Source organism: Drosophila yakuba, chromosome 3L (genome assembly GCF_016746365.2).
Source record: "Drosophila yakuba strain Tai18E2 chromosome 3L, Prin_Dyak_Tai18E2_2.1, whole genome shotgun sequence".
Lineage (NCBI taxonomy): Eukaryota > Metazoa > Arthropoda > Insecta > Diptera > Drosophilidae > Drosophila > Drosophila yakuba.
Genome location: NC_052529.2, coordinates 2,484,784 through 2,496,853, shown reverse-complemented (window position 1 = coordinate 2,496,853; position 12,070 = coordinate 2,484,784). Strand labels below are relative to the sequence as shown.

The 12,070-nt window shown below is 39.5% G+C and overlaps 1 protein-coding gene across 2 annotated transcripts; it reads right to left on the bottom strand.

Moving 5' to 3' along the window:
- Positions 1 to 1,800: 1,800 nt before the first annotated feature.
- On the bottom strand, positions 1,801 to 11,664 carry LOC6532549 (proton-coupled amino acid transporter-like protein pathetic). 2 transcript variants are annotated; one of them, XM_015193942.3, is made up of 7 exons: positions 11,509 to 11,664; positions 5,878 to 5,928; positions 5,736 to 5,800; positions 3,983 to 4,078; positions 3,767 to 3,917; positions 2,790 to 3,704; positions 1,801 to 2,724 (listed from the first exon to the last, which is right to left on the bottom strand). In XM_015193942.3, exons 2-7 carry the CDS (start codon positions 5,890 to 5,892, stop codon positions 2,551 to 2,553), a joined length of 1,416 nt encoding a protein of 471 aa, XP_015049428.1. In that variant the 5' UTR covers positions 5,893 to 5,928; positions 11,509 to 11,664; the 3' UTR covers positions 1,801 to 2,550. The 2 variants fall into 2 exon arrangements, with proteins under 2 accessions (XP_015049428.1, XP_002093294.3); XM_002093258.3 differs by lacking the exons at positions 5,736 to 5,800; positions 5,878 to 5,928; positions 11,509 to 11,664 and adding an exon at positions 4,155 to 4,210.
- Between the last annotated feature and the right edge of the window lie 406 nt (positions 11,665 to 12,070).

Here is a 12,070-nt window from a genome sequence, read left to right as displayed (position 1 = left end):
ATTCTATTTTTCCTGGGCACGCGCCTTTAAAGTGCAAGATTATACTTCAGCTTCCTTCTTTTATTAATAATCTTATATAATATATTTTTCTGTTTATTTTTTAAAACTCAACACCATGTCAAATATAATGCAAAAATTGTTCATGTTATAGTCAAATTAAAATTTTTAAAAATCCATTAATCAGCTATTCAACATATAATTTTAAAAGGCAAGAAATGATTTACAAAAATGATTGGTTTTCACACATAAGATCTTATTAATCTTGAGCTATATTGAAGAAAGTAACTATTCCAATTCATAACTAATCAAAAAATCCAAAATTCCCACGCTTCCGCATTTAATATTTGAAATTCCAAAGGCATATGCCACTGAAGTGGCACATTTCATATGGCACGGGCGTGTTGAAGTAGACCCAACATAAATGTTTAATGCAAAACTGGGAGAAAGTACTTCCATACCAAAGATATAAGATGACGATAAGAACGCCTACGAAATGTAGACCGATTGAAATGCCGAACACAAAAAGGCCCATAGCAATTCCGATTGCACAATTGCCGCCGAAAAATGTTTTACATTACAAACTACAATAGACAGAGCAGCAAAAGACACAAGCAACAAAAAGAGAAGAAAAAACGAGTCAGCTTCTGCAGTTTAGTAGATTGTAAGATTCAGACCTTGGCTCAATCAAGATGCAACAAAGCATCCAGCCATTGGGTAGACCCTACTAGAGATTAATTATTTTAAATCATCACCAGCCTTGGACCGCGGGCATGTTCATAGGAAATATTTGTCTAATCGTTCGATGCTGCTTTTCAATTGTTTGGCCCAAAAACCAAATGGTTGCGGTCGCTAATTGGCCAAGCTTCGAGCTTCCTGGAGGGGCTCGCTCACATCACCAAATGGTCCAAACTCGATGTCAAGGATAACAGTTGCCTCTTCTGAACCAGTCATTCCCAGGCCTTTCCAAATCGCATCTTGTCACAGAAAGATGACAGGCCAATACCAGCACCACCACCAAGACCACGACCACGATCTGACATCTACTCGATCTCCGAAGCAAAGCGATCGTGCCCGGCTTGTGGTCCACATCTTTGCCTTGGAGGTTACCTAATTGGCCAAAAGTCGAGTTCAATTGCCCATAGTGTCGAATGTTTGAACTTGTGGGCTTTATTTTTGTGTGGGAGATCGTACAAGCAATTTCGGTGAAAATAACATCAACAAAACGAATTCGATGCGCCCCTTGTCCATTGTGCACTTGTTACCAATTAACAAATGACTATTCACTTGGTAATTGAAGTTGCTCGATCAGGTTTTTCGGTTTTGGCCATTCAGCGTATGGATATTCCGAAATGATCTGAGCAAGTGCCACGCGTTGAACCCGCAGGCCAGAAATGGCAAGAGAAGTTCAGGGTCACGTCGGTGGGTAATTGAAAATGATACAATTAGTTACCTAATTGATCATTTGCGTTACATTTCGAAATAAGTAAAAAAGCCTTTTTTTTCAGTTGACATTCTCGAATATCTTTTTATTTTCGTGTATAATTTATATCTTTGTTTGGTTTAAACTTTAAACATTTTTCAAAAAAGTAAACATTCATATCAATCTTTGTTTTTTCTAAATATGTAACATGGACAACTCTAAATACTTTTCTTGGGCAGATATACTTAGAACTCGTTGCGTTCATATCAATATACATATGTACAGATGACAGATAATTCTGCGGCTCGAACTTTTCATCATGTTACAAATACAAATCTGCTTCGTTGTCTGTACAGAATTTTAAATGCAAAAATAAAATGTTTCAACTTGTATTTCTTGATTTATTTACTTGATAGTTTCGCTAAGTATTTCTCTTTAATAGCTATAATTAAAATACAAAAATGTGTAGACAACAAAAAAATATGTTTACATATAGTGAATATCGGGGCAATTCAATGTAACTTATTTCTCGGCTAGATTTCGTATAAAAATTGTATTCTCTGAGTAATTTAGCTCAACATATTTGGAACTGATTGATTGCAAAATAGACTTTGCAATCTTAATTCTTACGCTTACAAACTAAACATGCTAAAATTTTAAATAGTGTAGGCAAATCAATGGCTACGGAACAAAGTAAAAGTGGGAAAGGCATGATAATATGAATTCAGTTTTGGTTTCTTGCTTTTAGAGTAATACTATTTTAGAACAGAGAAAAGGGGGTGGGGGTTTTGCGAGGAGTGCAGCTAGTTTGGGGCCAGATAATACCTAAGTCCTTTTATAGCCTCATACTAATTGTATTAAAATCAATAGGAAACTATTAAAGTGCACTTAGTAATGTTTCAGTTTGTATGCTGCTTGAATCGTTCAGAGCTGTTCTAAAAGTGCTTCTGAATGGCTATCAACTAGCTTACTTTCTACATTATATAATCGCAGGTGTACTAAAACGGCAAATTGAAAAACAGACACACTAAGCAACAGACAAAATGTACAAAATGTGGGCGCAGTTTTACATCTAACAATAGTTAGATTTTATCTAGGAAGCGGAGCCTCTCTCCTATGTTGTAATGTATCTATTCTCCAACTTGTTCAGTACTACTGTAGGCTTTTACAATATCCTTGATGGCTGCCTGGGTGCCGAAGACGAGGGCACCAATGCCGCAGAACGTGATCAATACGTTTTTCCACAGGATCCAGTTGTATTTACCAAAACCTTCCTCCCAATGGACAATCAGCTCAATGGCCACCTAGAAATTGAAAATATATATATTTACTTGTTGATATAATTGAACTAGTGATGTCTTTGACTTACCGGGAAGATCAATCCTAGAATGGAGAAGCAGAAGGCACCAATGAGACCCATAAATGGGCCAATTGTAGGAACAGCCACGGCCAGAACAACGGCAGCGGTAACCAGCACCGTGCGCAGCACATAATTGACCAATGTTGGGCGCTTCTTGCACTTCTCCTTAATGCCATCCCACAGGATCTCCAGGCACACAAAGAACTGCAGTCCAAATGTGCAGTATACGGCCAGCGAAATGAGCACTTTCACCGCCTGGGCTGCGTAGTCCTTGATAGGCAAATTCAGGGCGATACTCTCCTCAGTGGCGTTACCGTAACGCAAGTATCCAAGGAATCCCAGCAGCATATAAATAAGGGTCACGCCGGACATGCCCTTGCTGAGCACACCGCAGATTCCGAGGATGCTCCGTGGCGTCTTCATGTTGTTCTCCAGTGGCATAACCACACCGATGGCCTCCATTGCAAAGATGGTGATCGAGAAGAACTGCGGCAATGTGCTCAAAACGACGGACTCGCGTTCTTCCACTGATGGCAGATCCTGGACCAGATAGTAGAACGTAATGCCCAGTCCCAGGCCCATGAAAACATTGGCCACCATTGAGACGGGCGCCAGGTACTTCAGATTTGGCACCCAGGCAATCAGGATCAAGGGCACCAGCAAAACGCAAATAAGCATTCGCAGCGACACCGGTGATCCCGTCCAGTAGCCAATCAACTGCTGAAAGTTCGATGCGACAATTACCGTGTACACCGAGCAGGTGCCAAAGTACGTCAGGAACAGACCAAACAGGATGGAGAACTTGGCCACCGGCGCGAAGCCACGGCACCATTTGGGTCCTTTTAGGAACGCAGATTCGGCAATCTCGGCAAAGGTCATCTTGGTACGGCGAGTTCTGTAGTACAGCTTGTGTCCGCATTTTACCTATAACGTTGTTATAAAAAATATTTAATAAATTGCTACTTGTGCTTTTGGATTTTACTTACCAACACGTAACTGCAGTGCGTGCAAATAATGGCGGTGAAAATGGTGCAGAAGATTCCCATAACAAGACCAGAGCACATAAAAGCAAATGGCATGCCCAGGATACCGGTTCCCAAGGAGGCCTTAAGCAAATGCGTGAGAGTTTCACTATCGCTATAGGGAAACAAGTGAATACATTTATTAGGAATTCAAAAATCCAAGTAAACAGAGCTACTTACGTTGTGGGATGTGGATTGTCCCGCAACGCGAAGGGATCGAAGTCATTTCCAGACAAGGCCTGCTCGGTATCCGACTTGCGGGGTTGGATTTTGTACCTAAAAGATCAATGAAAACGAAAGCATTAGTTAGGGATATCTTTTTTGGGGGGCTGAAGCCTGTATAGATGGCCACCTCAATTCCACATTTGTGGGTTCTAAGTCGCTCATAGTCATGCCGATTGGAACGATCGTCTGTACACAACTAAAACTCGACATGGAATCGAAGCGGTTTCTTATATGCTGACAGTGAAATTCTCTTGCCAAGGAATTGCTGCATCTGCAATTACACTTGTCGTGCAACCGTCGGCTCAAAATACTACACTTGTAACTTAATGTCGATCGGGTAAAATGGAATGAAAAAACTGCTGCTGAATTTGGTCAGCCCGTCTCTGATTGGCCTGGTCTGGCCAATTGACGGAATCTATGGACTCGTATCCATTCCAGAGTGACTGACTCGGATTGCCAATTCAGTTGCATCAGCCATAAAAGAAACACAATAGGCGCGAATTCAGCCTGGCTTTATGCTTCAAATATTTCTTGGCTCCCCGTTTCAAGCGCGCCCTATTGTATGCAATGGAATTTATAGACCTAAAGTTTAAAACTAGTTTATTAAAACCTATTGTATATGTACTTCATACTTTAAAAAAAGCTCGACTTGGAATTTGTCAAAATAAAGAAAATTTTAGGATTGTTAAAAATGTATTTTTAAAATTTTTCCACTCTTCGCTAAATGTAACTTAAACCCAAAGTTTTAGTCAGTTTCAATTGCGAATAGTCATTCCAACAAGACTACTGCTAATTACTGAGTATAGGATGAATGAATAGAATTGCTATATTTTTTCCATTTATTAAATTCCTATCAGTTCAAGAGCAACGCGCAGGTTATCAACTATGTACTGTTAAATCTATAAGTACTGCAACGTCATCAAAACAAGTGTTTGAGTGACAAGAGCAAAGTTAAATCTACATTTACATACCAAGTAATCTTTGGTTTTTTTTTTTAAATAAGGAAATGCCTACACGTGTGCAAGCTGTATATTGTCGTAAAATTTGTCAATTTATTTAATGCATTTTCCATTCGTTTGAACTGTTTTGCACATTTGCATTCGCAACAATAATATTTGCATGTGAAGGCAGATCAGGAAAATCGATACTGGACCAACGTCAGCAGATGGATGTGTAAATATATTTTGGTGTATAAACATTTTGTGAAAGCACCTTGAGCTTGGGAGATAACTCGCCATTTTACGAGCATTAGTACGTAACTGGATTGGGGTTTAATTCCCATGTATTGCGTTTTATAAGGTAGGAATTTACATTAGGCCTTGACAGGTGCTTACGTGATTTGTGCATATTAGAAGGCATGAGCCTGGCTGATTATACGTTTATCTATATGGGAAGCTCAACCTGGCTATCATGAGTGACCTCAAGTTAGACTAGACGTCTAACGTCTAATATTTTAATAACTCAATGCAGATCCCCTCCTTCAAGCTAACTGATAATTTTAATCAATCTGAGCTGCTCGTGTCGGAGTGCCTGGCTTTAAACTCTTACAAAGCGCTTTTAGTCTCAATTTAGACTACAGTCGCCACATCAAAGGCCAATTAGCGACATAGAGACACTAATCTACTCGTAAACTTAATTGGCAAACATGCCACGCCGGCAATTTGGCCGCCGACATATTTTTAGCCCATTGAACGGATGAGATACTCACATGACTTTTTCCTCGCCGGTCAGGAATTGCTCCATTTCCTGGGGCGCATGCTTCGACCCGCTATCCTAAAAGGTCCAAAAGAAAGTTCCAACAATGAGTAGAGGTAATTGCTCAATGGGGTTTCCAGGAATGTTGTACTCACCACAATGTTAACCATTATGAAAGCCGCTTCTTTTTTCCCTTAGTGTACAAACTGCAACGAGATCAGACGGGAAAATATTATTAGCTATTGTTGGGTATCAATCAAATCCAAAGATCAACATACTTTAAAATGAATTAATTGCCAATTGATCACCACTTGTGATCGCATTGCGTTCTGTGTAAGACAAGCACTTCTCCATTGATTTAATAATGAATTTAAATTGGAATTGTGGCGCCCAGACAATTTCAATTTCTCAAACTGGATTTTTCCAGAGCCAAACTAATAGAATTCCATTTATTATTAAGTAAACGAACAGAATGCATCTCTTGATTTCATTTAATTGTCTGCGATTTTTGACTGAAATATTTCAATATGCAAAAGTTCAATTGCCTGCTAATTGTTTTGTGCGATTCACTTTCAATTCGAAGGCGACTGTCTTCAATTTACGGAAATAAATTCGTGTAAAAATGCGAAGGCATTTTTTGGCAATTTGTATGCAAATTGAACATAATTTGCTTCATTTAAAAACCTTCTCTAATGCTTTCTATTTCTAGTCACTTGAATGCCGCAAGTATTGTGTGTTCTCGATGACATATTTCGGTTAATTGGTTTTTCCTTTTGCGTTTCGGCCTTTTGTGTCCCCGTTCTATTATTAATCCCTCAAATCCCAGTCACATGTGCCATCTTTCACACAGTAAATAGCATTTCGAGTATGTGCTTTGTGGGTGGAATTTCGTACTTTGCACTGGCCCCCAAATGAGTTCTCTAGGGCACTGATGGGCACTTTTAAGATACCTCCAATCCAAAGTATCGGATTGGGGGTTATATTGCGACTTTCTCGCCGAATGACAAATGATATATTTATTGTTTTCTTTCCACGTTTGCATATCATTTTCCAGCACTCAGACGCTGCGTAGACAGTTTCGAATATCTTATACATTGATGTATGTATATGTGTATATATGGTAATTTGGTAGTTTGTTTTGGCCATGTTTCGCGCCGCATATTCGACGGATTTCGCAACAAGGTTGAATGACCCCCACTTGACTTGGCCTGACCTCTGTTCCCGGGGGGATTCGGGGAATGCCGGAGATAAGCCCTCTGAAGAGGGGCAGCCCAGCGAAGCTATAATAGCTGACTTTTACAGCCATTTACAGCCGATGAAAGGTGGTCGTAGTCAAAGGCAAAGCCTAAGGCAATTGAAATTGGAATCGGTTCCATATATTACGTTATCTAAGCGAAGCGTCATAGCGAAATCACGCACATACCACTCAATAGCCACGATAAGATATGGGATATAGCCATATCGCTCAATGAATGAATCAGATATATTGGGAACGCAATATCTGCGTGAGGCACACACAATATTTTGGCAACACAGACGAGTAAAGAGCCTTCACCCAGTGAAGAAGCAAACGAAAAAAAAAAATGAAAATAAAACTTGGCACACATTTGGTAGTGTTTTGTTTTAGTTTTGGTTTTGGTTCTATATTTTTAGTGGTAGGTGCTTGCCGCTTGATGCTTGTCATGCCAAATGTTTGCTCTTATCGCACACATAGTTTTTGCACTATTTTTGCCCCAAAAACCAGTGCAAACTGGCTCATCCGATTTATCGGATCTATATCATATATATAGGTAGTCGTGTCGGCATTATCATTTATTTCGGTTGCGTGAGCAAAGAGCATGACTTGGCTAAAATCGCACTGAAAGATAGACAAACCGATCCGCCATTGGGAGCAATTACAAGGCACGGGAATTGCCGAAAAATAAATCGATTGCATCATTTCAATTGAAATTTGTCAGATGTTCGTTTGATTTCACTCTTTTCTTTACTTTTACAGCGTAAAGTTTACACGTTCGCAAGTTCGTTGCCCTTTTGTATTAATATCATATCAACCTCGAGCGATAAACAATAATATCACATGGCACAATAGTATTTTTTAATTATTACTATCCTTACACAACAGTGTGTTAAGTTGTTCAGTTTATCATTAGATAGTTTACCACTTTATCAAGCATAAAGTATGATAAACACCGTAATTAATTTTACCAATGTTTCACTGTTTTCAAGCAAATTGTCACTTTGTTAGTTCGCACATCTTTAAGAAAATATATTGTTATAGAAAACATTTCTATATATGCATATTATATTATATTTGATCTCAGTCAATTATCATCTGCCTGCCAAACGTGACAAATCACTGAAAACCAAACTAGAACCTTGAGTAACAAAATGCAAATTATTTCAAGAATCTCGGGAAAGTAACGCTGCACTATTTCTACGAAAAGTTATGCTGAATGAAAACAAAGAATCCTGTTTGTGGCATGCAAGCGTGCGAACATGCAGCTGCAGCACATCTGGCATATAAATAAACTCTTTATATTTCCAACCACTGTCTGCGTTTCTCTTAAACTCTCATTTCTCTACTATATTCAGCAGCTTCTCGACTACATAGCTACCTACTATATAGCGAAAAACAACCCGGTCGAGCCCCTCGGCCTTAAGTGAAAACCACGTTTTTCGCTGTGCATTTATATTTATATTTATATTTTTGTTTAGCCACTCGTACTAGATGTATGGCAAATGAACCCTAATAGCTTCGGCATTTGGTCAATTTTATATGGTTATCACCCTTGAATGTTGTGAGGTCTGAATCATAAGAATGTTCATGTGGGGAAGCAAACCAAGTCTGCTACACATAATACAGTCATTCTTTTGGATATTTGGCGTAAGCATAATACAATTCTTTTATTCTTAGAAGATTTAGTTTATATTTAGACCCAAGTTCATCACATCCTCATGCTGCAAAGCTTTTCAGGCATTTCATCAGCCAAAAGATTTAGTTTCTTCATTTGTACGCGTGGAATGCAATTGGTGTTTTTTTGGAATGGGAAAGTTGACACTCCTTATCTAGTGAGTTATCAACGAAACAGTGTGCGATTTCCCCCCTTTTCGGTGTTACGTATGCATGTTTACTTTGGGCAGTCATGTTTCTGCGAATTGCGAGTTCACCAATTGGGTTGGGGTTTTTGAAAGAATTTTGAAGATAGCGAAACATGATTCTTGAAAGCGAACAAGGTTGCGACAACTATGTATGTAGTACATGTCTGCAGAAATTTCTGATAAAAGTACAGGAAATATAGTGAAGGGCACAGCTATTTTTCCCGTTTGCTTCAAATACTTCTAATTTCTTTTTAAATAATTTCTGTTTGGTAAATCCTCTTTACAAATCTTAAAATCTCTAAAAATATTTAAGCAGCTGTTTTCGGACGTCAAAGATTTTTAATCTGTTTGACATTTACGTCACTAGAATAAAGGTTTTAGACTCCATATGCATGTGAATAGGGGTACTGGCGTCGTCTTAAAAGTTAAACTGCTGATTCAATAGAGCTTCCAATGGTGTTCTACGCAATCGTCTTATCAAAACGGAAACACGAGTCAAAAAAAACCAGGTAACTATCTGTTGGGTCGTGTTATCTACAGAAGCAAATGCAATTTTCCCTGCTGCTCAAGTTGTTTAAAATAATTACCAGCAATTGGAGAGTTTGCATGCGGTTGTTGCATAATATGAGTCCTGATATAAAACCCAAACAAACCGCCACAAAGGTCACATTATCGTTTTAGATAATGGCCGACACGATACGAATGCGTATTTCGCTTTATTGGACTGTATTTTTGGTAATTGTTTAACACGGCACTTTTTGATGGTAAAGTGTTTATCGAGCTGCCGTTCATGGTCCAATCGATTTAAGAAGGTAAAAATGGCAAACTGATAACAAAAACGACCTCTCAGGTGCTACGGAAACTAGGTGCGTCTAAAAATAATCAGTTTCTGTCCGGTCGGTCAGTCGATTGAGGCGACTGAAAGAAAGGAAGGAAGGCGGCCAAGTGTAATGGGTGCATCTGCTGGCAATGTTTGCATCGCAAATGGTGCACATGTGTGCAAATTAGCGAAGGCGATGGACAGCAAGAATGCAGGAATGGAAAGCCAAAAGACATGTTTTTGAATGATAATAACAAAAGGGTATGAACCTGTTATATCGGATTCCTAAAAGAGAACTGCTATTCCACGCTAAAATCGTTTGTTAAAAACTCGTATAAATTCCTAATCCCCAAATCGTAAGATATGTAAATCAGATTTATTCTTGGAATATGTCAAATGGCCTGAAGGCCGCCCACGCAATCAACATGTTGCACCCACGTACATGCCTCCCATCTCTTTCTGCCCAGCACCTTTCTCTTTCCCTTTCCCTTTCCCACCCGTTTTGGTACTTGCTTTTGACGTGGACTCCGGTCTCTGACGTCACAGTTTTACTGCGTCTTTGACTTGTGCTTGTAAATTTCTGTTATGCTAATTACCAACAGCGACAATAGCAACAAAATCAATAACACAAACAGAAAATGAGCGCAAAGGGTGGGTAAATGGTTACATCCTAAAGATATGGCCAAATCAGGCACACCTCGGTCGTTAAAAATGCAGAGATACAAATACAGTGTGCGCTAATAACTGGCATTTTGATGAAATGTCATGGCAGTAACAATTAATAATACATTTAATCGTACAGTGCCTAGAATTATTGGCGTTACATGACTTCAAAGAACGAACAAAGCTTTCAGGCAGAAGGAGGATCTCGTATGCACATTTCTCTCAGTGCACCCATCCCATTTTGGCCCGCGTTCCTTTTGGCCATGTCCTTGATGACTCAGTTCGGATCGGTCTGAAAGTGGGTGTATGTGTGTGTGTGTGGGTGCAGCAATTGAGTGTTGGTGAGGCAGTTGCATTGACGTGTGTTCAGACAACTATGATAGTAATCCACTTTATTTTCTGTTTTCTGTGCTCTTGCACCAGTAAATTTCGTGTTTGGCATTGGGGGAAACTTTCCCTTGGCTAAGTGCTCAATTACAGGTAAATTACGTATTGAAATTTAGCAAGAAACGTGGAGCATCAGCAAGTCAAATGGGGGGAAACCTATTCCTATTCGCAGCCATTGAACTAACGCACATGTACTATAAGTGCAGCAAAAAGCGCGGGCATGCTTATGTTCCATTCATGCCTAAAGAAAAACGTATTTTTCTTTTCTTTAAAACTGCCCGAAAATGTACATATGTATGTATCTACATTTAATTGGTAGAAAATGTAGAAAGCCGTAATGCAAATAACGGGACAGGTGCAACGTGTTCGTTTTACGTCGACGTCGCAATTGCACACGTGTCCCGTTATTCTGTTTCGACTGTCGAATTTGTCGAGTTTTATGAAAAGGTTTCGGTTTTTAATTGTGGTTATAATTGTCACTTCTGGTTCGCTGAAGCCGCTTTTTTCCCCGTTTTTTTGTTTTTCATCTGCTTTTGTGGTTCTCACCTACACTGAACATCACATCACATTTTTTTTGACAATATCATTGAATTCTATACTTTTTCGTGGCTTCCATTCGAATGTTTTTTGAATACATAACACATGTGTGCGAGTCGGTTGCACTCTGCCTCTGTCTCTGCCTCTGCTATTTTCAGACAAACCCAATTTTTTCTGTGTCTCCGCCATGTGCTTCACACCCTTTCCGTTTCCCTTGCCTTAAATCCGACGACTGTACTGCAATTTAGATTCGAAATTCTGGTTTTTCGTAAACGCTTACTTATTTGTTCCTTCTTTCCGGCCGATGGTCGATCGCCTTTTGGCCAATTAAACGTTGCAATAATGCCCACAGTTCAGACAGTTTAAAAATCGAAGCTACCTGCCACGGCACAAAAAACCGGTGTCTACTGCGCGAAAACCAAAGAACATCTACTGTAAATATATATACAGTCGCTGCTTAAATACTCGCGCTCTCTCGAGTACGGAAACGCAACAGAGAGAAAGCCGGCTAAAAAAGATAAGAGAGCGGAAAAGAGAAGCAAAAATTGAATAAGTCCCAATGAACGACAGGGACAGCGGCAGGATGCGCTGAATTTAAGAAGAGCAAGCGAGAGATGTATGTATATTCAGCAAATCCTTAAGGGCAAGGGCCTCTTCCTTCTGCTTCATTTGGATGACGAAATCTAAGACGGGCTTTCATAAGCGTGGCAATCTCTATTGTTTCAAGCTCTTTGGAAACACGAAGCTTTAAAGTTGGAGTGCGGGTAGAAGCGGTAAGATCCTTGCAAGAAATGGATAAACATCATTGCATCAGCAATTAAAGTTCTGGGAATCGAACACAT

Excerpts from the sequence above, each read along its gene's own strand:
- LOC6532549 (XM_015193942.3), bottom strand. Across the intron at positions 4,079-5,735 it reads ACCGGCGAGGAAAAAGTCAT|GTACAAAATCCAACCCCGCA; the intron begins GTGAGTATCTCA and ends TTGATCTTTTAG. Across the intron at positions 3,918-3,982 it reads GACAATCCACATCCCACAAC|CGATAGTGAAACTCTCACGC; the intron begins GTAAGTAGCTCT and ends GTTTCCCTATAG.